Below are 23,575 nucleotides of genomic sequence, written 5' to 3' on the forward strand. Positions count from 1 at the left end.
TAATTGTAACAGAATATATAACTTGATCTGTTGTCTATAATAGCCGGAAATGTAAATAAATCAAATTAATATAAGAAAAGTCAGAATAATTTGAACTATAACTTTTTATTGTTTTAACTTCAAATCTGTAAAATAATTTACTGCAAGTGTATCAAATGTTTTAAACAAAACCCTACAACATTTTAAAAGAAGGCATCTAGTCTAAAAGATCAAATGAGTATTACCTATTTAATAAAGACATTCAATTGCTTATTTTATGTCATTTTCATTAATATCAATTTAAATACCTACTAATCCTACTATTCAATTATTATTAATTATATTCAATTCAATTACTTTTATATACGTAAATGTATTAAGCTAAGTTATATTAGTGTTTAAAATTACGGTAAAATAATTTTAAAACAAATAATGAAGAAATTTATAAACGAATATAAAGCTATTCGAACACGATCTGTAGCAGAAATGTCTAGAGAGCAACGGTAAACAAACAAGTATACCTTAATTTTTATTATATTACAGTATTTTAAACTACCCTATTTTAATTAAAACTGAATATTTTTTGAATAAAAACTCATTCGTCGAGTGATTGACTTGTAATTCCCGAGTGCTCAACGGCCAATGCAGTGATAGAGTGACGCGCGAAGCTCAACCGGCGTGGATGAAGTGGATCACCGGAGCGCGACGAAAAGTAATTTGTACAAAAAACTAAATTCAACTCATTGCGATTGCCGTGCTGTTCGTGATGTTTTGTCTGACCGCACAATATATCGGTGGTCATTGTTGTTAGACGTTTTTATACCGATCGGATCTAATGCGACGGTAATGTTCCGCGTGCTTCTCGTGTCGGCAGACTTTCTGTTTGAAAAAAACTTTTTTGCTAGTGTCGTGTCGTAGACGGCTTAAATGTGTAACTAAATATTTAATAAAAAGTGGCTTCATTGCAAGAAATGGGAGTATTTAAGTGGTTGCGCCGGTATGTACCTACCTACGTTTTTTTATACAATAAGATTGTAGTTTGTAACTAATATTTTACAACAATTGTAATTATTTACGTAGGTATATTAAAAGTTTTACAAAAATAATTTTGTAATTGCAGAAAATGTGATATAACTTTTTAAAGTTTATTATACATTTAGTAAAAGATTGAGAACCACCTGTTGTTAAATAAAATTGACAAAATTTGTAATGTTGTAATCTTTATGCATAGATGGTTCTTGTCACTAGGGCTTGGCATTGATTTCTGATGAAATTATTAGGTATAGATAGATTTGTATTATTAAGTAATGGAAAATGTTAAGTAGGCACCTATTTTATATCTTCGAAAGTTTACACCGATGTTTAATTTGTTTATTTGACCAGTTACCAGTCCCTAATTTTCTTCTGGTAGAATTATTAGTATATGTATTTGCCATACACGTTTTCAAATAATAAACAAAGTAATACAATCAGTATCAAGTCAAGCGTTCGGCCGATCCAACTGTACCGCTAAAACGTCACACCGTTCGGTTTAAATATTATTTCATGCATTTTTCAAATTACACCGAAAATACTACCGATCCAAATTCCAATGTATTGTCATTTGGGCAATTTGTATTTGCGGAAAAAAATATCGTTTTTATTCGATTTGTTTAAACAGAAAAATTCAATGCACAAAAAGAATACTAAAGTTATTAGAAATATATTTCCACATCAGGCCCAGTCTACTTTTGAAATATATAAAGACGTCAAATCATGACTTTTCTTTCGTTGTTTTGGGTCGGAAATTAGGCTTTAGCTCCGGACATTGAACCCTTCCCTTAGGTACTCCATATTCTACTACAAGCCAAGGAAGTATCCTTCTAGATCCTTATGATGTGCACATTTTGAACAACAAATGAAATAAGTTTTTTTTTTATTGTAATAAAGTATACCATTTATTTTATATTTAATATGAATAACAGGGTTCCCAAGAGATAAGACTATCATACATATAACTCTTTTACACAGCAAATTCATTTAAGGTGCTGCTGTTAAAATAGATAATTATGCAACTTCACACGTTTATACACCCGAATGTTTAAAAGGTCGGATACAAAACGCGAGCGACCGTTTATATATTGGTTTACGTTCATTCTTCTCCAACTAATGTCAATTTTCGTGTAGGCAACATCATTTCTTTTACTATTTGCAGTTTTTTTAGTTGTGAGTGACGAATGAATTAAAGAAGCAATTACCAAAATAATTCGCCTCACCACTCGCGTGTCGAAGTAACGCAGAGGAAACACAGTAGAATACACATTTACGGTGATTTACGTTTCAGTTCGCCTCGCCGCTCGCTGCACTACAAGCACGCATGTGTAAATTTCGCAAACTTACACGAAAATTTTCGTTTGATATTGAGGCAAATGTCTAGGAAGCATGTATTCCAATTTTAAATGCGATGTCACATAACGCACGCATACGCTAGTGGTAGGTAAATACTCTCTTTAACAGTCACAACCTAGACTAGACGGTATAGTTTAAAGTATTACAAACTTTACATAATAAACAATCATTCAATAAACGACTGTTATTATTCTTTTTTTTTTATTTATTCACTATTCGGTAATTCGATAATTTTTGATCTCTAATTAAAATGAAATGAGGAAACGTTAGGAGAAAATTAACGCGACCGACATCTTATCAGATTTTATCTAATTCATTTAAATTTAATCCAACAACAGTTGTTTCCTTTGTTTTATCGCAAGTTTGTTGTTTTATTCTCCTTGTTCTACTTTAAACACGATTGTAAACGCACTTAAAGTTATTGTCAGTTAAATAAAAATAATAAAATGGTGTCAAAAATAACATTGTTGATTGTATGAGTAGGTATTTAAATTTATGACTTTGGTAAACAAGTAGGTAAGCTAAGTTCATTGTTAATTTATTTTTAATTGGACGTCAATTGATATAATATATATGTATTCATATAATAATGATACCGTACTTAACGAGTGGAACATCATTTGCTACTATTTTCTCAATTTCAAAGTCAATAATATCGATCTTTTAAATGTAAGTTATCTATGCTTAATTGCTGTGAAAAGTAAGCCTTGAAAATAAATGAAAATAAAGTGTCAGTCACTTTTTTTTTCAGGTAATCGTAGCTTGGATCAAACTTTGCAAACCCAAAACATTTCTATTGATTTAAACTTTACTTGTTAAATTGTGTTTCATGATATATATCGAAATCCTTGTCAAGTCTCAGACCAAGTCCAACTATTGGAATAATAAAAAATTTTTTTATTAGTCAAATATATTTTGTTATTATGATATAACACATTTTAGTGATGGCGCCGATTATTATTACAAATCTTTATTCGTCTTTTATTTTCGCTTATTCTTCGAAGATATTCATTGAAGATAACAGTTACTCAATCTTAATAGACCATTGAGAATATAATCAGCAGGTATTGAGCAGTGCAATTTTATATAACGTTCATTTCAGCTTAAGTTTATTTGTCTAATTGATCAATTGATGGCGAGTGGTGACGCCTTAATATCTACTATGATAGAACATTCATAATTACAATCTGTTTTTTTTAAATTATTCAGCCAGCTATTTTATATTCGTATTTAATTTGTACAAATGTTTGATCATATATTATTATTGTTAACGAAATCTCCGCCTAAAGTACCAACAATCGAATTCGGTGCGCCTTTTCAACGGTTAACTATAGAGGTCGCATTCCAGGTGTATTGTTGGTACGAAATTTCCGGGCTTTTATTGTTCATTAATTTAATCAATTTTTATTTGTGAGTATTATTTTTATAACTTATTTAAACAATTGTGTGTGATGAATATAATTCAAAGATTACGAACGTATTTCTTTAAGATTAGTCTTTATTTATAGTAGTTATATAATTCAAATATAAAATAAAGCGTAACTAAAACAGATATCGAAAATGATTATGTAGGAAAGCCTATGTGGTCTGATTTATTTGTTGAAAGAATTCGGCTGCCGCAATACTGATTGTAACATAATATTTGTTGATATCTCGTCATTAAAAAGAATTGGGTAAAACACTGAAACCGTAGTTGTAGCGGTGCGAAATCGGAGCTGGCTTGGCGCGGCTGGGCATGTACATTTGTCAAAAGAATTTCTAGCTTTATATATAAATCTCCTTGCCTTGTCAGTTCTGTCTAAATAAATATTATGTTTTAAAAATTACGAATTATAACGAATTTTAAAAGGATTGTAATATAATCCGATCAGACACCATTAAATTAAACAGAAATCGAATATTATACCCATTATCAATGGTTTCGTTTAGTAAAATCGAAACGAAATTGACCATACAATAAAAATCATTTGTTTGGTGTAGTGTACAGATTAAAAAGAAACCGCTCCTATTGGTTCCATTTTTAAATGGCATGTGAATCGAAAGCGTATTTTATTACGACGTAGGTATAGTCGGTCTATTTAATTTCCTTTTTATTTTGTATATTTCCGTATGATGTGAATCTGTTTATTTTCAATATATTATGAGCTTTACATTTAGGTGCTTAAGGACTATAAATGCGTGTGCTCTTTATCGTATACTATTTTACGGCACTTGTCGCGCTTTAATAACTTCTTTATATTCAGCATACTTACACGTGAACAAGACAAGTGATAATGTTTTTTTTTTTTCATCTATATTCATTCAATAGATCATACGGATTCGATGCGTCACTCGAGATAAATTTACTGAATGAAGAACTTTTACTTTAGAAATTCGCTTAAATCTAGACTAACTCGATTTTTTCTGTTATTTTGTCAGTAAACGTGAATCGTTTTTACAGTTATGATAAAGGTCTTCTTATTAATTTGAATACCAAGAAATGCAACATTTGGAATTTAGAAATATATATATTTTTTTAAATATATATTTCAAGATGTATATCTAATTCAAGAGGAAGGTTCATATGTATCGATATATCGATCGATAATATAGTAGAAAAACACTGATAATTTAGAGGTTTCTAATGTGATGGCATGTAAATAAACATTTTTTTTTGCGTTTACATTGCAAACGCTGGCTGAACCCTACGAGAAAGATCAAAATAAATACTACAGTATCGTACACCTTAAAAAGTTCTACAAAAAAAATCAGGAATGGTATATGTCTATACCTTAGGGATCTTTTTACGAGAAATAATGGCGTATTTATGAAGCGATTTTAAGCAATACAGTATTAATCCTTATCCAATTAGGTACTTTAAATACATCGTGCATTTAATATATATGACCCTGAACTGTATGAAAAACTGTGAACGTTGTAATAAAGACATTCTGTACTCTGTATTATATTTTTATTTCTAGCACGAACGAAGCCGGAGCGGGTCGTTAGTTATGTATATTTTAATTAATTTGTTCTAAAAGTAATTCTTATAAGTTTAATTTATAATAAATCTTGTTATGCACTAGTATAGTTACATAAAATCTTAACTGAAAACGAATACAACCTTGATTGATTTAATTCGCTCAATGAACTAAACAATAGAATCTCCGCTTAAACCTCTTCCGTGTGATTGATACATCCAACAAAAGGCATTTCGGCAGCACATCGTTCAATGAGGCATTGTCTAAAACAGTATCGAAGTTTCACTTTCACCGCACTATTTAACAATTTATGCATCGTAATACTTTTATTACTTTAAAAAAAAATAACGAAAATTGATGGTTAGACAGCCGTGTATTTATGTAAGCTTATCTTCGTGAAACAAAAATTTGCTTGCTATCAGAGATGCTTTCTATTTTATTTTAAACATCGATTATATAAGTATCAGATTAAGTTCATAATGTATTTTTGACTTATCAGTGAGCTATTTATCTTTCGCGTAATGACTTTCTCTAATCTCTTAATCATATTCCCATTATTATGATTTTGGACACGCAATCTTGCCCTTAAGTAATGTTTACAAGATGTACTAATCTAGAAAGAAGTAATTGCGTATTGTCGTAAATATAATTTGTCGCCGATCTATATTTAAATCTATATATAAGGTTCTGTTAAATTGTTTTGGATATCGCCTGCTTTGCATATTTAAGCGAAGAAAGCGCTTTAAGATATTAATACAGCAATAAAAGTAGCTTAAAGTAATAAAAGTAGTGGAGTAATAATATATTAAATAGAATAAACGTTATTTAATTAAATTAATGCAATAATTATTGTAGCAATGAAACTCTCATTTGGTCGTTAATAAAGACTTCTATATATCTTATAACTTTCCTTGGCTTAGGCTTGATGTTTGTATAGCGATATCAAGCTATTTACACGCATTTATAACGAAATAATATTTGGTGTATTAGCAAATATAACATGGAATAAACTGGGATATAAGTCAAATATTTCGATAAGAACGTTTCGATTTCCGGATCGATTTATCCTAGTTTATTGAAGTCATCTTTGCATTATTGAGTTACAGCGCTTCAAAATAAAAAAAGGGTTGTTACATATATTATTTGCTCGAGTCACTCTGCTGACTCTCTAAAGATGATAAATCAGCCTGAAAACAAATAAATTTCGTTAAATTATCACGAAACGTAGTTTGAAAATGTAAAAAAAACTTCTTAGTAATTTGCTCATTTGGTTCTAGTTGCATCTATTCGCGTAGTAACTCGACTCGCTGAAAAGAAAAAGAAAAATGCAGACATTTTACTCACTGATTTTAAGGTCAAAATACAGACTTAAGACTTAGAAGAAAGACTTGGAACTCGAATATTTAAATTGCTCGATAATATAATATAATATAATATAATGGATTGCCTGCTTAACGTAGATTATATTTCCGTTTTTTTTAATATTCGTTTTCTCACCAGCCGATAATATTCGTTTTCCCTAGTCGCAAATTTAAGATAGCCCAAAAAAGTTACAGGGATTTCTGACGAATAATTGTAACGGGCCGAAGACTAGAAGTTGAAAGTGTGTAAACTTCCCGTGCCTCAAGTAGCGGGTAAAGCGTTTGGTCCTGAACCTGAACTCTCTCCGCTCGTCGGATAAGTTACTCCATTGGATTATGAGATTGGGGAATTAAAGACCGCACCTGTGCGCACACACTAGAACACTTTAATATGTCCTGCATAAGTGGCTAGTCTCCCTTAAGATTGGTAGCCGAGAGCAAAATATTATCCCAAATAACCACTTCCAAACTTACATTTATTATATTTACATAACATGTATTCCACTCGAAGAATGAAAGAAGATAAACAAACCTTAGATTTACGTATTCCATGCGATCAGCCAATAGCTCACCTATATTGTGCACTAGTAATAGTTCTTGGTTAATACATCTTTATTTATAATACAACACTATTCCGTTCAGTACTTAAATCCACTTTAATTTTACTTCCACTGTTCCGACAACCATTTCGTCGATGTTCAAAACGCAATTTTTTCGCAAATCCATAACGAATATTATAGATTATTAAACCTCTCGACGAATGATATGATATCGCGTTAATTCGAGGTCAAATGTTATTTATTTGGGTTTTGTTCTCTTGTGGTTGGAATAGACTGTATGTAATATTTGTTCGGGATATCATCAATGATTGTTTGTACCTGTTTTAAAAGTTTGTAATTTACTTTAGTTAAGGAAGGCACAAACGAAAAAACATTTTAGATCTCTCATGTTGTTAGATACAATCTATCCTATAGCCACTACCAAATATAAGAAAAAAACAACTTTAACATCGAATTGACGTTATGTCATTTTATTGGTCGAAATCTTTAATTATAATCTATGATTCTTATTATGGATTAGTGGCGTTTGAATTTTGACGAAGTTGTTATCGGAGCTTTGAAAGTAAAATTCAAGTAGATATACCAGCTAACCAGTCACTCAGTCAGTAGTTACACTTTTTCATCAATCGTAGATATAAATCATTACATTATGCAATTTAATCTATGTAATCTGTGTAAAATCAATGGATACTAATTCCAAGCTTCTTTATAATGTGTATAATCATGTAAACAGTAATTAACTTATAATCATTTTTAATAACAAACAAATTATATTTAAAACAAATGTCTGAACAAAATTTATAAAGAACTAGAGTTTGTGAATGTATTTCGTGATCATTGCATTAGTCATAGGTAATTCTTGAATACATAACGAATTACAAACTGATCACTGTTTTTTAGTGTTTTTTTTTTTATTTTATTTCACGACCTACCATTGATAGACAGGTAGATTATAAACACCGTGACGGCTTGTTGGCCGTTTTGGCGATTAAAACGTCTGGCTCTTGAGTAAAAGTTTAATTTTTAATACTGATATAATAGAGTATTAAATAATTTAAAAAATAATATAGATTATAATTGTATTTTTTTATTCTCTCGAAAACGAACCAAAAGAACAGTGGATTTTCTGAATACAATATCTCTTCATAGAAACATCTAAAACAAAGTCGCTTCCCGATGTCTGTATCCTTAGGTCTTTTAAAATACGCAACGAATTTTAATACGGTTTTCATCAATAAACCTTATATATATATTATATAAATGCATATAAAAAAAGCCGAGAATTTAAATTTTCACAGCTGGAAAAATACAAGATTTTTTTATATTTGTTCTTCATACTAAAAGTTGTGTATAGAATCTTATTGTACACGTGCGAAGCCAGGGTGGTTAACTAGTAATGATATTACAAATTAATTTGGATTAAGTTGGTTCTCAACCGCAGTAATACAGGTAAAAATACAAATTAATTCTCGCATCATTAAACCGAATAACTCTTTTGGACTAGTTGATCATGCATAGACTAGTGTTTCGGTAAATATTTACATATATTTTTAATATTGGATACTCAAATATCTTGTATTTTTTCCATTAAAGTGGACTTGTATCAATTCTACCGTCGTACCTAAATATTGAAGCCAAGTGAATCTCACTTGATTAACTGTCCATTTTTTATTACATAGCGTAACAAGTAGTTAAAATTAAGGCAATCATAGCGGACTTGTGCACTTACATTGTGTGGTAGAAAAGATTTCATAATTTTTCGTTTAAATGTAGCGTTGTACCGTCAAGAGTCTTTGATACTAATGATAGTTTCGTCTAATTATTTTATTGATGTAAATAAAGTATATATATATCGTTTTGTATTTTGCAAACATTATCCAACCACGATCATAAAAAGGTACATCTGAATAAATAGTATATACAATTATATACTTTATTTGTTATTTGGTAAATGAACATTTGTCTACTTATCGCTTATCAAGAGCGTTGATTTCTTCGAAGATTATCAATAAAGTATGAAAGTCAAATTCAGTCCGTATTAGAAATATCAGACACCTGTTTCAGCGATATTCTTCATTTTTGATATCTTACCTCTTTCTTAACATTTTTAAACGGTCTCAATTAAAAACGCAGTCGACAATTGCAACGGAAACCATTTTTATGTCGTCTAACATTGTATTTTGTCAAACAATTCATGTACCTACGCCATGTATAACTATATATTTATTTTTAATCAAATACATTTTAGAATGTTTATCTTAAAAGACCGAGCACAGATTGTCTCTTATTTGAAGATCAATCTCAGTAGATAAAATAAAAATAGCAGTAGAGGTTTTTTTTCTCCCTCACATCGCCAATGCGTCATCATCCTTGGGAACTAACTATACTACTATACTCTAGATACAAGTACCTGTAGTTACACTGGCTCACTCTCCTCCCTACAAACCGGAATAAAATAAATGCTTTTTGGAGGTAGAATTAAACTATCGGCGGTGTAAACGATCAACTTAATAAAACATACTCTTTAATAATAATAATATCGATAGATTCGCTTTATTCGTATGAAATTTTTTAAATGTAATAGATATTGTTTATAAACAAAAAAAAAGCAAAAGTTTTCAACGAAAACAACAAAGGGTTATCTGCACAACACTTAATAAACGTCGATAAAGATAAGTAATAGCTTCAATGATAGAAAACTATCACGAGTAAAAGTTAGTTGCTACTCGATGGATTCACGGTTGAAATACCATTGTAGTTGGAGTGAGCTGTGGGCTAGTTCAAAGTTAATCACCGCTATGGAAATTGTTAAGGTAACTGAACAATGAGACCCGTCACAAAAACCAGTTAAGTCTCAGCGACTGTCCCACGCTGCGTACTTAATTTCTTAGATCACTGTAATTACCCGGTTAACCCGTCTTACATTTTTTTTAAAGTTTATTTATTATTTTTTTATTCTCACTAAATAAATTTTGTCAAAGAACTTGAATTGTTTCATTTAAAGTATATTAATTATTAGTCATAGAAAATATTTCCATTGAAAGTTTCGTGTGTAAGTACGATTTTATTTTATGTTTTACATACAATCAATAGATACACAGCATTTATAAATAAAACTTCACGCTAATCCTATTAATTGTTGAGATTTTTTAAAGTGTATATTTATATTAATAAAATGTATAAATTCGTAGAATATAGTAATAATACTATAATACTAATGGTGAGAGTCAAAGATCAAAGATGAAATAAAAATGAATTTCGCGCTGTTATGTTGATTTTATTGTTGAAATAAATGGGAAACTAATATTTCGAAAATAACAAAGTAACAAATAAAAAAAACACATTGAAAGCAATAAATATTTGTTACACATAATCAATATATTCAATCACATTTGTTGCCGTGCACGGATCAAATTAATTGATATAGAATTTGGGATTCGTGTCGTAACGAACCGGTGGCGTTATCTTCTGTTGTATTGTTGATCGTTCCGCTCAACATAACATGCGCAAGTGTGTCATACACATGCAAGCTACAATTTACACGTTTACTTTGTATTACAAGTTAATCTTGATTTATTAATTTTTTACCTCTCGATACAATTGTACTAATATTCTGCGTAAATAACTTAATTGTAGTTTAAATAAAAATGGTTGCATATATTTTGTTCCCCAGAGAACGTGTGACCGTCACAACCAGCCATGTAGGCCCCTCGCCTTCCATCGACGATACTCCTATACAAGTCGGAACTATACGGACAGAAGAATACAAACGTGATCTCGCTGAATTCCAAGCAAGGAGATCTTCTGGAAGCAAAGATCTGCAAGTAACACCCGTGAAGAAGAAATGCGGACGTCACTCTCTTCCCGTATCTTGCACAGATTGCACCGGCGACCCAGACAGCACGTTTAACTACGAGAAAAAATCCGCTATGAAATATAAAAAAAAGTCGCACAAACGAACTCGAAGCGCGCATTCCGACGAAAAAATTCACGAAGGTGTTCCGAACATACAGTTTCTCTTCCAAAACCAAGTCTTCATGCCGGGCAATATGTTCACAGCGGCGTCATACTCTGAGCCACGTCAAACCAACCGTCATAACTCAAATCAACGCTCGCCAGACTTCTTTATTCAAAAGCATATCGATTTTAAAGACGACCAACCCGGAAAAATGGCGGGGATAACCCCGCCATTTTTCTTTAAGAATAATTCGTTACCTTTCGACACTAAAAACTTTTTGGACGGAGCGAGAAGCGACGAAGAGGAAGTTGACGGAGTGCAGGCGGCAGGGGACGTGAAAGCATCTAGCTCAAGTTCGGGAAGTCGTCAAAATGATAGTTGCGAAGAGAAACTTTGGGAAGTGATGAGTGAATTGAATCACTTTGACCAGTGGGCGGATGAGCAGCTGCAGGCGCCATCGCTGAATACAAGCAAATCTGACGATAGTAAGGTAAGTCTCTTAGAGAATTATCAAATACAATACTGAAGGAACTGCACGTAATAACGCTTTTTTATTATTGTCTTGTAAATAATTAGCAAAAACATTCATAAAATGACGTATGAAACGCAAGTGATATTAATTCTATATGCATGTCTCGTTCATTTTTTACTGCACTATTCTGTCTTGCAAATAGCAATGTTACAAGAAACCGGTTCCAATTGTCTTGCTGATTGTTCGTAGAGTGACGTAAGCATGTTCGGACTACCGATCGCGAGTGCATGCAATTTGAATGTGACGATTGATAAGAGCAAAGCATGGAGCAACGGCAAGTGGGGAGTGGTGCCAGTGCAGATCAAAAAGCTGGCCGGAGTCACCATCGAGCATGTCAAGAAGAAAAGGAACATGGAGATAAATATACTAAGGTTACATTTGCAAGTGTTGTGTTTATCTTAGAATTATGTCCCTTTACGAAGGTTTTTGAGCTTAAATCATGGAGTACGTAAACGTAGTATACGATACAGGGAAGTTTTCTTTTGATACGATACACTTTCACTTCATCCGACAAGAGATATTAAATAAACATGAAGACTCAGGCGTTCTTCTCCGGTGTTTAGTCTGTGATCTTTGGTTTTCACCAGCTGTTTCTTAAGCACAACATACGCCCGGGTTGCAAGCAGTGTTTTGGCGATCAATTTAATTGATAATAAAATTTAATTCCCTAGACCATCTCGGCTCTATGCTAAAATATATCTTATGCCCATAATAGGTGATACTTTTTTATTATATTTAATTAGGATGGTGTAATAAAACCTCTTTTATTTACAGAAAATGTCGCCATCCAAATATAATACTTCTCATGGGACTCTATCCGGATGTTAATAGTAATATTCATATAATATGCGAAAGATGCACCGATACATTGTTTGGTATACTTCATGTACAGGTAAAATAATATGTAGTATTAAATAAATAAGTGTTATATACACTTAACCCGACATTTATTTATGGACGGGAGTTCTGGGTTATCTACATAACTACTAAAATGTGTTACGATTTGAAGGGTGACTGAGTCACTCACCAGTAGGTCGCCTGTATGACCGCCCTCTAAATTATATTATAAAAAAAATAATTACTTAATTATGTTCCACTGTATAATTTCCAGGGTCGTATTTTAAGCGTTCAAACGTCGGTCCACTACGCATTAGACATCGCGAACGCATTAGTATTCCTACATATGCAAGGCTATCTCCACACTGAGCTGTCTAGCATGAGCGTAATGATAACCGCACAAGACACTGCGAAACTGTCTGACCTTGGACCCTGTACGAAACTTCCAGCTCAGAAAGGTAATGAGGACAAGGGGTATGAAATGTATTCATCAGAGCCGCAGTACGTCAACTTGAGTGGTAAGCATCACAAATCAATATAAAGTTAATTCAAGTACTCTTACGAGCACTTTTGAATGGTAAATTTACAATGTTAATTTGAATACCGAGCTACTAACGGTTCGAAATGAGTCTACCCAAGAACTGACAAGAAACTCGGTAGTTACTTTTTTTCAATCAAAAAGCATTAGTAACCATTAAAAACATGTAGTACTCATTTATGTGGTCTGCAGAAACATCAATTAATATTAATACAAGCTCTTATGTGATTTATACAATCAAATGATATCGTGTTTATTCAATGTCAAAGTTAGTTATTAGTTAGTTATCTTAGTTGGAATAGGCTATAAAGCATATTATTTTAAACTGAAATTTGAACCGATAAGTCGAGTGTCTTTTGACGAGCTCCAGAACAATATCAGTTCGGTCAGCGGTATAGAGGCGGTAAGAGGCGGATACGGAAGTTTGCACGCTATCAGAAACTAGTTTGTGTAAAAGGAGACGGCACTTTTAGTAGTGTATTACCTAATAATTATGATTGCCTTCGTTTTCCAGAAAGCCGCGACGTAACCTCGGACTCCGAGCCGCTCCTGTCGCAGCGCTCGTCCGAGGCCTACCTCAGCTCCAACGCTGTATCGAAGCACTATAAAGCTTACTCCGAATCTGAGCACTATCGCTGGCAGGCTCCTGAACTCTTCGAGCCTGACGAAGAGGGTTTTGTTCATCCGTGTTCTAAGAGCGATGTGTATTCCCTCTCCATTATGCTCTGGGAATGCTGTAATGGTGAATATAATCGATGTATCCGTATTATAAAACTGGTAGTTTGTATTGCTAAAAGTTGCTTGGTGGTAAGACTTTGTTCAAGCCCGTCTACCAAGCAATACTTAGTATTGGTTTTTTCTGTACAGTGAGTGAATCAGATTAAGCAGAAGCACAAGAAACATAATATATGTATTAGTTCCCAAGGTTGGTAGCATGTTGGTTATATAAGGAGTAGTTGATATTTCTTTCAGCGCCAATGTCTATGATAGGTGGTGGCTAATAACCATCAAGTGTGCCATATGTCCGCCGCCGACCAAAATATAAGAAAGTGCGTCTCAAAAACTGTCAGTCCGATTTAAATAATTTTAGATATGCCGGTTATTGATGAACGTTTAAACTGAAAAAAAATATATCCCGCTGAGTTTCTTTCGCCGGTTCTTCTCAGGTCCGAGGTGCTAAATTCCGAACCGGTGGTAGATTTTTGACAATCAATAAGCAAGTGCAAACACTTCTATATTGAATAAAGATTTTTGACTTTGACTTTGACTTTGTATATATATGAGTAAACGAATCTCAAACTAAATCGCAAACTGCATGAAACAGGTAAGCATAATTGCAAATCGCGTCCCGTGCCCCTCAAATGTTTATGTTTAAGTTGATACTGTCATTGCTTGGCTACAAGGGAGACAGCTGAAAATCAGCAGAGGGATAAAAATCCCTCATAGCCTGAGCTGTCTCCTTTTGACTGCACACAAGTTTTATATTCATTATATTTTTTTTTCTTTATTATTATATCTTTCTTTGTTTATGTTGTTTTTATATCAATTTTTGTTTTTTCTTTATATGTGTGTATGTCAATTAATGTTTTCTTCAATTGTGATGGTTTTTGGTGAAACCGCATTAGTAATTTCATTTATATGCATATAGAGATAGGCGCAAATGAACTATCGATTTTATTCAGTAGGAGCAATTTATGATTTTATGAAAAGTAGCAGCGTTAACAACAGAGGAATGTACATTAGTCACTGGGATCATATCCATTTTGAAAACACAATTCGATAGTTTGTTTAAAAAAACAATGAACATTATATAACATAACACAACATTATTTGACATTAATAATGAATAAATTATGTAAGTATTAAATGAGGAGTTGAAGGTGGAGTGCTCTTCGGAGAAGGATTTACTGCTTATATTTATAATAAATAAAAAAGTTTTTTTTTTTTTTGTAACATTAAAATAAATATTATGATACAATCAGTATTGACCTACCGCACGCTCCAAAACTTTTACAAGAAAATTTTAGTATTCAAGTATCTTGGTACTTTACATTATAAGTTGTAAAGTGTATAGGGCATTTTTTTATATTTTCGGTATCCAATTATATTCATATCGTAACGCCAAGTATATACATAGTTATATTTCGTCTGACCGTTGTCTAGTTTATAGGTTTAGTCAACTAAGGTGATGGCCGGCACAAGGGACAAGTCTCGGGTCTATCGTTGATAGTTCGGTTACATAGTAAGATATTAAGATGTCCTTGTCAATGTATACGGGCGGAGGCGACCTCATACCATAATACACTCGTTCATTTAATTCTGTATTATTATTAAACACATTTCAAAAGACGCGAGTGCGGTATTAACGTACGCAACCCGAAGCTACTAATGAAAATAACTATGTGGCCCGCAGCGTCGCTGCCGTGGAAGGCGCTGTCGTACGGCCAGCTGAAGCGGCAGTACGCGGCGCGGCGCGGCGTGGCGCTGCCCGCGGACGGCACGTACCCCGGCGCCGTGCTGGGCGCGCTGCGCGCCGGCCTGGCGCCGCGCCGCCCCGCGCGCACCGCGCTGGCCGCACTGCGCGCGCAGCTGCTGCACGCGCAGGTCTGCCCTCGCCTACTCCGCGATCGACTTCGATATAGATACTTATAATAGAGGTCGGGACGATAGCCCCGTGGATATTCTAAAAAAGACATAATTCCGACTTGTTAACATTAATTTTAATGTAGCATTTGTTTACATATAGTACATTACGAGTATGGTATGCGATAGTTTTGACGTTTACATATTTATTTCATTAATATAAAAAAAAAGTAACCGGTAAAGAAAGTTTTGAAAATTTAAGATAAGATATATTTTTTTATAAATATCGATTTAGTGGCCTCCTCTCCTTTTTTTCCAAGGCCTCCTGATCTCTTAATCCGCCTTTGGTTTGAAAAATCTATCAATCTAAAACTGATTTTAGGACAACTTAGGCCGATTGGGGTGATTCGATATATTTTTACTTACTTTGATACACAAAAGTTTTTATATGTAGTTTAATACATCTTTTAAAATTAAGGTAAGGTTTCCTTCCTCATGCGATTCAAATTAGAATGATTACTTCCGAAATATATGGCTTCAACATGTTTCCACTATTCCCTGCGAGTTGTACCTCACTTAACATGTTATTCGATTGAAACCAAACTTAACTTTATTCACACAAATTACTAGGTGCCTACTTTGAATAATGGCTGATTTTGTATTCTATGTGCGTGAATTGTTTTGTGTACTACTATAACGTTTTTTTAAATTATTGAATTATGATGAAACTTAAATTTCAGTTATTCTTGAATATACTTATGACGTCGTTAATTTGAATGATAATTGTAGTAGTATTCTTTAACCACTCCAATTAGATACGATATATTCAAATATTCCATCGCCAACGTCCATACCACGTTGAATACACCGGTTCTCGTCCGATCACCGAAGTTAAGCAACGTCGGGCGCGTTCAGTACTTGGATGGGTGACCGCCTGGGAACACCGCGTGTCGTTGGCCTTTTTTACTTTATAATCTTAATAATGTTTTTACAAACAAATAAATAGACAATTTCTTATATTAATATTGTATATATATATTTTTGTTTATTTTTTATCTAAAGCGTTGACATGATTTGTTAGGATTAATTATCTTTAGAATGATAAATTATTATTGTAATTTTCTTTGTTACTAATTTTTTCAGAGTACTCTCGATGAAATGGAGTATATAATAATACCAGCTCAACTATCCAAAAATAAATTGAGTCTCAGTACTCAGCCTTGGGATACCACTTCGCCCACCGATTCCGATTACCTCAGCCCCAAGAACATTGAACACAAAGCCGAAATTCACACACGTGATAGCCCCGGCGATACCTCCAAGGAGAATAGCCCTTTGTATGAAACCATACGACAGATAAAATTACCAACTGCTCATACTACGGATAAGTGTTTTATATTGTCCGATGAGGAAAATCCACCTATGAAATTCGACCTATTACAAGAGAATGAATGTTCAAGCGCCTGCTCAACTCCCCTAGCTAAACTTCGAGCGAGAATCAACGACGTAGTTACGCCGGGAACTTTACACAGAAGTGACTCAACTGAATACTGCAGTATCCTTAGCCCGGATACGCGTTTGAACAATTTTGGTCTCACTGATGATAGCATTAAGGATCAAAGTTACGAGCGACCGACGGCTAAACTGAGCAGGAGCTTCACACCGAAGTCTTATAAACCCTTGCATATAAAAGTGCCAGAATTCAATTTGGACTCTATTAAGCCGTTGCTAAAGGAACAAAATAGCACTGAGCGCTCTTCTTATAATTTTAATATAAAGAACTACAGCTTGCCAAACACGCCGATCGCGCGAAGTAATAAGTTAAGAAAGAATGCTTGGTTGTCGGGAGAATTAAATGTAAACAGAAGTAAAACTGAGGAGACTTCGAAGGTTCCTTCCGCTATGCCGAATAATCGAGGTATGTGTTTTTATTTATGTGACGATCATTTGAATAGGTAAATTAAAAATTTCATTATAATGCTAGTTGTATTAACCGTGTAACTTCATTTGTAAGAGTAGGTTATTATAGTAGTTATAAGCTGAGTACATAATGTCATCTTTATATAATAAGGAATATATATTATTAATATGTTTTTTTATACATCTATATTAATATTCAGACCGCAAATGTACGGATGATTCGAAATTATATTAGCCAACGTCCATACCACGTTGAATACACCGGTTCTCGTCCGATCACCGAAGTTAAGCAACGTCGGGCGCGTTCAGTACTTGGATGGGTGACCGCCTGGGAACACCGCGTGTCGTTGGCCTTTTTGATATATTTTTTTTGCAGAAATCAAAATCGAAGTCTCGAATATGGTTTTGACTTCGTCGGACCCGCCTCAAGAAAAGGAGGACAAGTCAGAAATTTTATCCTCCAATCAGCCGGAGGGAAACGAAATCGTATCGAGTGGTAGTGCAGATACATTAAGGGATAGCTTTACAGGTCTAAGAAGGTAAAATACCGTGATTGTATCTCTTAGTTACATACATGTTTACCCAGTATTACATATTAGATAATTAAATATAAATTAAATAAATGCAATAAAAAAAATGCTGAACGCCCAGGGTCTCGCTGGCGGGCGGCGCGCCGCTGGAGCGCGCGCGCTCGCTGGGCTGCGTGAAGGGCGCGCGGCCGGACGACGCGCTCGCCAGCGTCTACGTCAAGCCGCTCGTCGCCATCCACGAGCGCTGGATACACGAGGCCAACAAGAAGACGGGCCGCTCCATGTCGCTGCCGGAGGACAACCGGAGGTAGGCCTCTGCTGACACGCCGCTCGACAGCTCCTCCGCCGCCAGACGTTATAACTTATTTTGTGTCTGGAGGGTGAGTGAGACCGTGTCATTATGAGCACGAGATCGCGACGTCTTAGACGTTAGCGGCATATTGACGGTGTCAGGATAACTCTTAGTTGATTCCGGGGCCCTAAAGCGCGGAGGAATATAGAACCTTGGTGGAAACTTTTTTTTTAATATATATATTTGATGTGATATCGATTTATCGATTGATGATGATGATCGATTTTGATTTTATTTTAATATATATAATAAAATCGAATATAATGTTTATAATTAATAGTTAAAAGATTGACTCCTATAATAATCATTACATATATTTGGAATTACAAATGAACCGAGAAATCCAAATTTTAGTTGTTATGTGGAGGGGGCTTAGAAAAGCTTAATAATAATTATTCGACATATTCGAATTTAATGTAGCCAACGTCCATACCACGTTGAATACACCGGTTCTCGTCCGATCACCGAAGTTAAGCAACGTCGGGCGCGTTCAGTACTTGGATGGGTGACCGCCTGGGAACACCGCGTGTCGTTGGCCTTTTTTTTTAATTTTACGTGAAACGATGTTTTATTATTTTGTTTCAAGTAAAATAATAAATAAAGGTTTATTTCGTAACACTTTCGATATAGATGATAAGAAAATGGTAAATCGACACTTATCCTTATAGATAAAGAAATTATTATAAAATGCATCTTAATCTTTATAATCATATTGACCGTACGTTTCCTTACAATTACAGTGTACGTACTCTTCATCTGAATATTTATTTGTACCGGCAATCAAAATGACTGATTATCTCTAAAACATCACGATACCTACTCGGACAAGTTTTCATGGAGCCTAATCAACAGTAAAACCATCGTCAGTCGAGCTATAAATATAATTTTATTTCCAGCAGTCGAGTGCAAGCGGTGAAGCCCGCCTCGCACTGCGTGGACACGCTGCAGACGTCGCTGCCCGCGCCGGCGCGCCGCCGCCCGCCGCGCGCCGCGCACGTCGCCGGTCAGTGCGCGTGTGTGTCTACTTGCATGTACACCGATAGCGACCAAATTGAATAATATGCACCTGTGCCTAAAGGCTTTGTAGAATCCACTTTTTGCTTAAACACTGTTTTTTTTAATGCACGTGTACCGCTTTTATTTGTTAACAAAACGAAATCTAATTCTGTTACATTAAAAACTTTGATAGAGGAAAACAAACATTAATTTTCGATTTAGTTTTGTGCATGTTCATGCATGCTAATTAAACTTACTATCATTTAATTATATTTTACTAAGTAACTAAAATAAATTAATATATTTCAAATGGTTCGACCATAACCGAACGAACATAGAATTAACTTAAAGCTCAAACTTTTCCTTCGCAAAGGGATTTTAATACAGTTATTGGTAAAGTATTTTAATATTCTTACTTCATTGATAATTGGTAGATTAAAATGGTTGATAAGTAGTATAATATTCAATTGCTGTTGACATTTGCACATAAAAGTTATCTATATAAAAAAAGCGAATATTCTCTATGCGTTCCTGCACTATTCATACGATTGATCGCCCGAGAAGATACCTACCCCAAAAGTAACTAAGATGACAACAAAGCAACTTGTATATTTAAAAAAAAAATTTCACCAAACTCAATTAGTTGATACGCACAAAACGAAAACTATAAATCTTTAGTAATAAATAAGTCTCATTGTTCTCTAACTAAAAAAAACTACTAAACAGTATGTTTCAGAGGTATCGAAACAAGATAATACTTAAAAATATATGTACTTTATTTATTTCATTCTTTGATACCAACTCTATATCCATTTGAGTTGGATACAGGTTCAACTTACAGAACTGCACTGCTATATAGAGCTAAAATAATATTTGTATTTAACCACTTCAGAAAGGCAAAGTTAAAGTGCACAGTGCATTTATATTGCAATAATAAAATGGTGATGGGCACAATGTACTAACTTTCATACATACATAAAATACATATACATATGATAAAACTTTTATTAATATTTTTCCTTTTTAACATATAAATAAATTTGTTAATTACAAAAAAGAAATTGTTTTAATTAAGTTTAATATATATTTGAAATTAAACATCGTGGTTTTATAATGGTAAGTTCTTAAATTTTATGAAATGCGAAATTGTTTTTTTTATTAATTTTTTTTCTCTATATTTAGGTAATAACACTGTTATAATATACTTGAACAAACTTTTACAATTATAATTTAAAACATATTGATTTTGCTATGACTAACTGATACGTGAAGAGGTTTAAATGCCTTCTTGTTCTAAATAAATAATTTAATTTAAATAAGCATTTAGCATTAGCATTAGCAGCCTGTAAATTTTCCCACTGCTGGGCTAAAGGCCTCCTCTCCCTTTGAGGAGAAGGTTTGGAGCACATTCCACCACGCTGCTCCAATGCGGGTTGGCGGAATACACATATGGCAGAATTTCGTTGAAATTAGACACATGCAGGTTTCCTCACGATGTTTTCCTTCACCACCGAGCACGAGATGAATTTTAAACACAAATTAAGCACATGAAAATTCAGTGGTACCTGCCTGGGTTTGAACCCGAAATCATCAGTTAAGATGCACGCGTTCTAACTACTGGGTCATCTCGGCTCAGAAATAGGCTAAAAGTATTTTCTTATTTATAGGCCACTGGGAACAATACTGTCAAGCGCGAGAAGTAGTCTCGAAAAGTATGAACTTCCCGCCTCTAGACACAAATACCTGGACAAAAGCTTCGGAAAAAGGGTTCGTAATTTATGTCATCTTTATTATGTAAATAATTATATAAAATTAGTAAAAAATATAGAATCAATACTGAAACCAATATAAATAATAATTTTTATGGAATTTTTGAGTGGTTCTCTAACTATTACTATAATTTGTTAGGAGCATTAGTTATAAAATGAGTCATAAAGGTAACTTTTTGAATGTATGGATAGCCAACGTCCATACCACGTTGAATACACCGGTTCTCGTCCGATCACCGAAGTTAAGCAACGTCGGGCGCGTTCAGTACTTGGATGGGTGACCGCCTGGGAACACCGCGTGTCGTTGGCCTTTTTTTACTATTTTTCTTAACAATTTTAAAAATAAAAAAAGCAGTCCTGAACTCTTTAATTCTTTCCTTTTTTCTACCCTTACAGGACAATAACTGAAGATATTGTAACTGGCCCACCCAAAATCGACCGTTCAACTGATACACTAAGCATTGAAGAATTCATTCGAGATTTAATTCGAAAGGAATTCCATCATCTAGTTAACGAAATAACTGACAATACTTCAGAATCTACCAACAGTCTTCAAAAAGGCGATGACTTACTAAACAAAGGCGTCGCTAACATTCTGGAATCTTTGAAAAATGCTGACGAGAGTGACCAAGCCGCTAAGAAGGATACAGTTAAATCATTTTCAAGAGTAAAAATAAACGGTAACAATAAACCATTGTTGCAAATCACATTTAACCGTTCGGGTGAGAATAGTTTGCAAGTTCTAGATAACTGTGTCAATGTGACAATATGTGACTCAAATAGCGGCAAAGATAAACTTAATTTATCCATGGAAGACACTTTAACAGGAGAAGATATTCATATTAATTCGTTGAAACGATGCCAAGCTTTCAGTGCTATTCAGGTTTGTATTTACTTAATTTTGCAAAACCATTCATAAAATAGAGATGGATATCTAATAAGTTTTGAATGATCAATAATAATTTTCTACATGATGTATTTAAACTAAAAATAATATATAATAATTTGTTCGTTTGCAGGAAGCTCGCAGCACCGAGGACTTATATATCGACGACGATCTCTCGACTCACATGCAAGAGAACTTCGGCGGCAGAGTGAAGTTGATCCCCTTACACGGGTCCCTCCACGAGATCCTCTGCGAGAAGGCGGACGACTGCTGCCTCGTCAAAGTGAAGCAGGAGAACGGCTGCGACACCATCTACTTCCGCTGTGATAACTCCGACACGGAGTCCCGGGACGCCGTCGACGGCCACGAAGGACCGAGAGACACGGTGGTCTTCAAACGAAGCATTTCCTTGATCGAGGAACGCATTCAGCGTGTATTCCCGAAGGACAAGAGACCGAATCCCGTCGTGGCTCTCAAAAAACTGAACGACAAGCTAAATGCTCGTCCCAAATCTGAAATCTTTATTAAAAACATCAACAGGGACACCCGCGTGCTAAGCAACAGTAGTCCGTCTTTATTCACAAGGGACGATAAAAACGACGAAGTCGAATTGAATATTGAGAACGTCATGTGCTACCAGGACTCGTCGTCGGAAGAATGCTTGAAGTGTCAAGTTGAAAATGACGACTTCGAGATGTTGGAGCGAGAGATCGAGGAAGATTTAGCGAAGAACATCAACTCGCTCACCTGCGGATGTTTGGAAAAAATATCAGAGGAAAATCTCTCCGTCATTAACGAGGACATCACAGATAAAAACTGATTCTGATGTCCGGAATTATTTCACCGTTATATAATTTAAAATCAAAATACAAATTCTATATTTAGGCTATAACAGAGAAAAATGAACAACGTTAATTCTATGTCTAATATATTTTATAATTGTTATTGAAAGGATTATATGCTAATATTGTGGCAGGTCTTCCACCGACGAGTACAAATTTTTGATAAATTTATCTCATATATAATTCGAATCAAATCACACGCCATATAAACTCGAACCCGTCCAAGATAGTTCGCATTTAGAAAACCCAAAGATATTTAACGTTTTAATAGGTTTTCGTTTAAGATAATAATTTTTTTTTATTGTGAAAGGCTATGTGATTTTAGATTAAGTAGCACCTAAACATTCCACTGTTGTGATTTTAGAATAGTTTTTCACAGTTTTATTTATCATTTATATTTTCACTGTTAATTTAATTTTATCATACATTTAACACATTCTTTTTTAAAAGTCTGCATGGACCAAAGGATATAAGGCTGCATACCTTGCTGTCTTCAAATATTTTTCTAAGTGCAGTTTTAATTGTATTTTGGTGATTTAGAGATTATTTAAAAAGCGTTTAGATTGATTTTAGATGTAATTGTT

General features: G+C 34.0%; 1 protein-coding gene and 4 non-coding genes across 6 annotated transcripts; all 5 read left to right on the forward strand.

The window, feature by feature from the left end:
- The first annotated feature begins 595 nt into the window (after window positions 1-595).
- Window positions 596-23,560, forward strand: LOC125067585. Of its 2 annotated transcripts, none has more exons than XM_047676223.1 (14): window positions 596-976; window positions 10,922-11,696; window positions 11,928-12,109; window positions 12,513-12,630; window positions 12,850-13,093; window positions 13,628-13,855; window positions 15,527-15,717; window positions 16,840-17,614; window positions 17,993-18,155; window positions 18,268-18,453; window positions 19,395-19,501; window positions 21,162-21,261; window positions 21,660-22,146; window positions 22,283-23,560. In XM_047676223.1, the coding sequence occupies exons 1-14, from the start codon at window positions 951-953 to the stop codon at window positions 22,967-22,969; spliced, it is 4,269 nt and encodes a 1,422-aa protein (XP_047532179.1). In that variant the 5' UTR covers window positions 596-950; the 3' UTR covers window positions 22,970-23,560. The 2 variants fall into 2 exon arrangements, with proteins under 2 accessions (XP_047532179.1, XP_047532180.1); XM_047676224.1 differs by having other exon boundaries at window positions 19,398-19,501.
- On the forward strand, window positions 16,537-16,655 carry LOC125067985. The gene has a single exon (XR_007119759.1). It is a non-coding gene; the product is annotated as a 5S ribosomal RNA (ribosomal RNA).
- LOC125067986 lies at window positions 17,851-17,969 on the forward strand. The gene has a single exon (XR_007119760.1). It is a non-coding gene; the product is annotated as a 5S ribosomal RNA (ribosomal RNA).
- LOC125067977 lies at window positions 18,918-19,036 on the forward strand. The gene has a single exon (XR_007119751.1). It is a non-coding gene; the product is annotated as a 5S ribosomal RNA (ribosomal RNA).
- LOC125067978 lies at window positions 21,455-21,573 on the forward strand. The gene has a single exon (XR_007119752.1). It is a non-coding gene; the product is annotated as a 5S ribosomal RNA (ribosomal RNA).
- Window positions 23,561-23,575: the final 15 nt, after the last annotated feature.

The sequence above is a fragment of the Vanessa atalanta genome, chromosome 12 (assembly GCF_905147765.1).
Source record: "Vanessa atalanta chromosome 12, ilVanAtal1.2, whole genome shotgun sequence".
Lineage (NCBI taxonomy): Eukaryota > Metazoa > Arthropoda > Insecta > Lepidoptera > Nymphalidae > Vanessa > Vanessa atalanta.

Excerpts from the sequence above, each read along its gene's own strand:
- LOC125067585 (XM_047676223.1), top strand. The coding sequence starts at position 951 with ATGGGAGTATTTAAGTGGTTGCGCCG. Across the intron at positions 977-10,921 it reads GTATTTAAGTGGTTGCGCCG|AGAACGTGTGACCGTCACAA; the intron begins GTATGTACCTAC and ends TTTGTTCCCCAG. Across the intron at positions 13,094-13,627 it reads GCAGTACGTCAACTTGAGTG|AAAGCCGCGACGTAACCTCG; the intron begins GTAAGCATCACA and ends TTCGTTTTCCAG.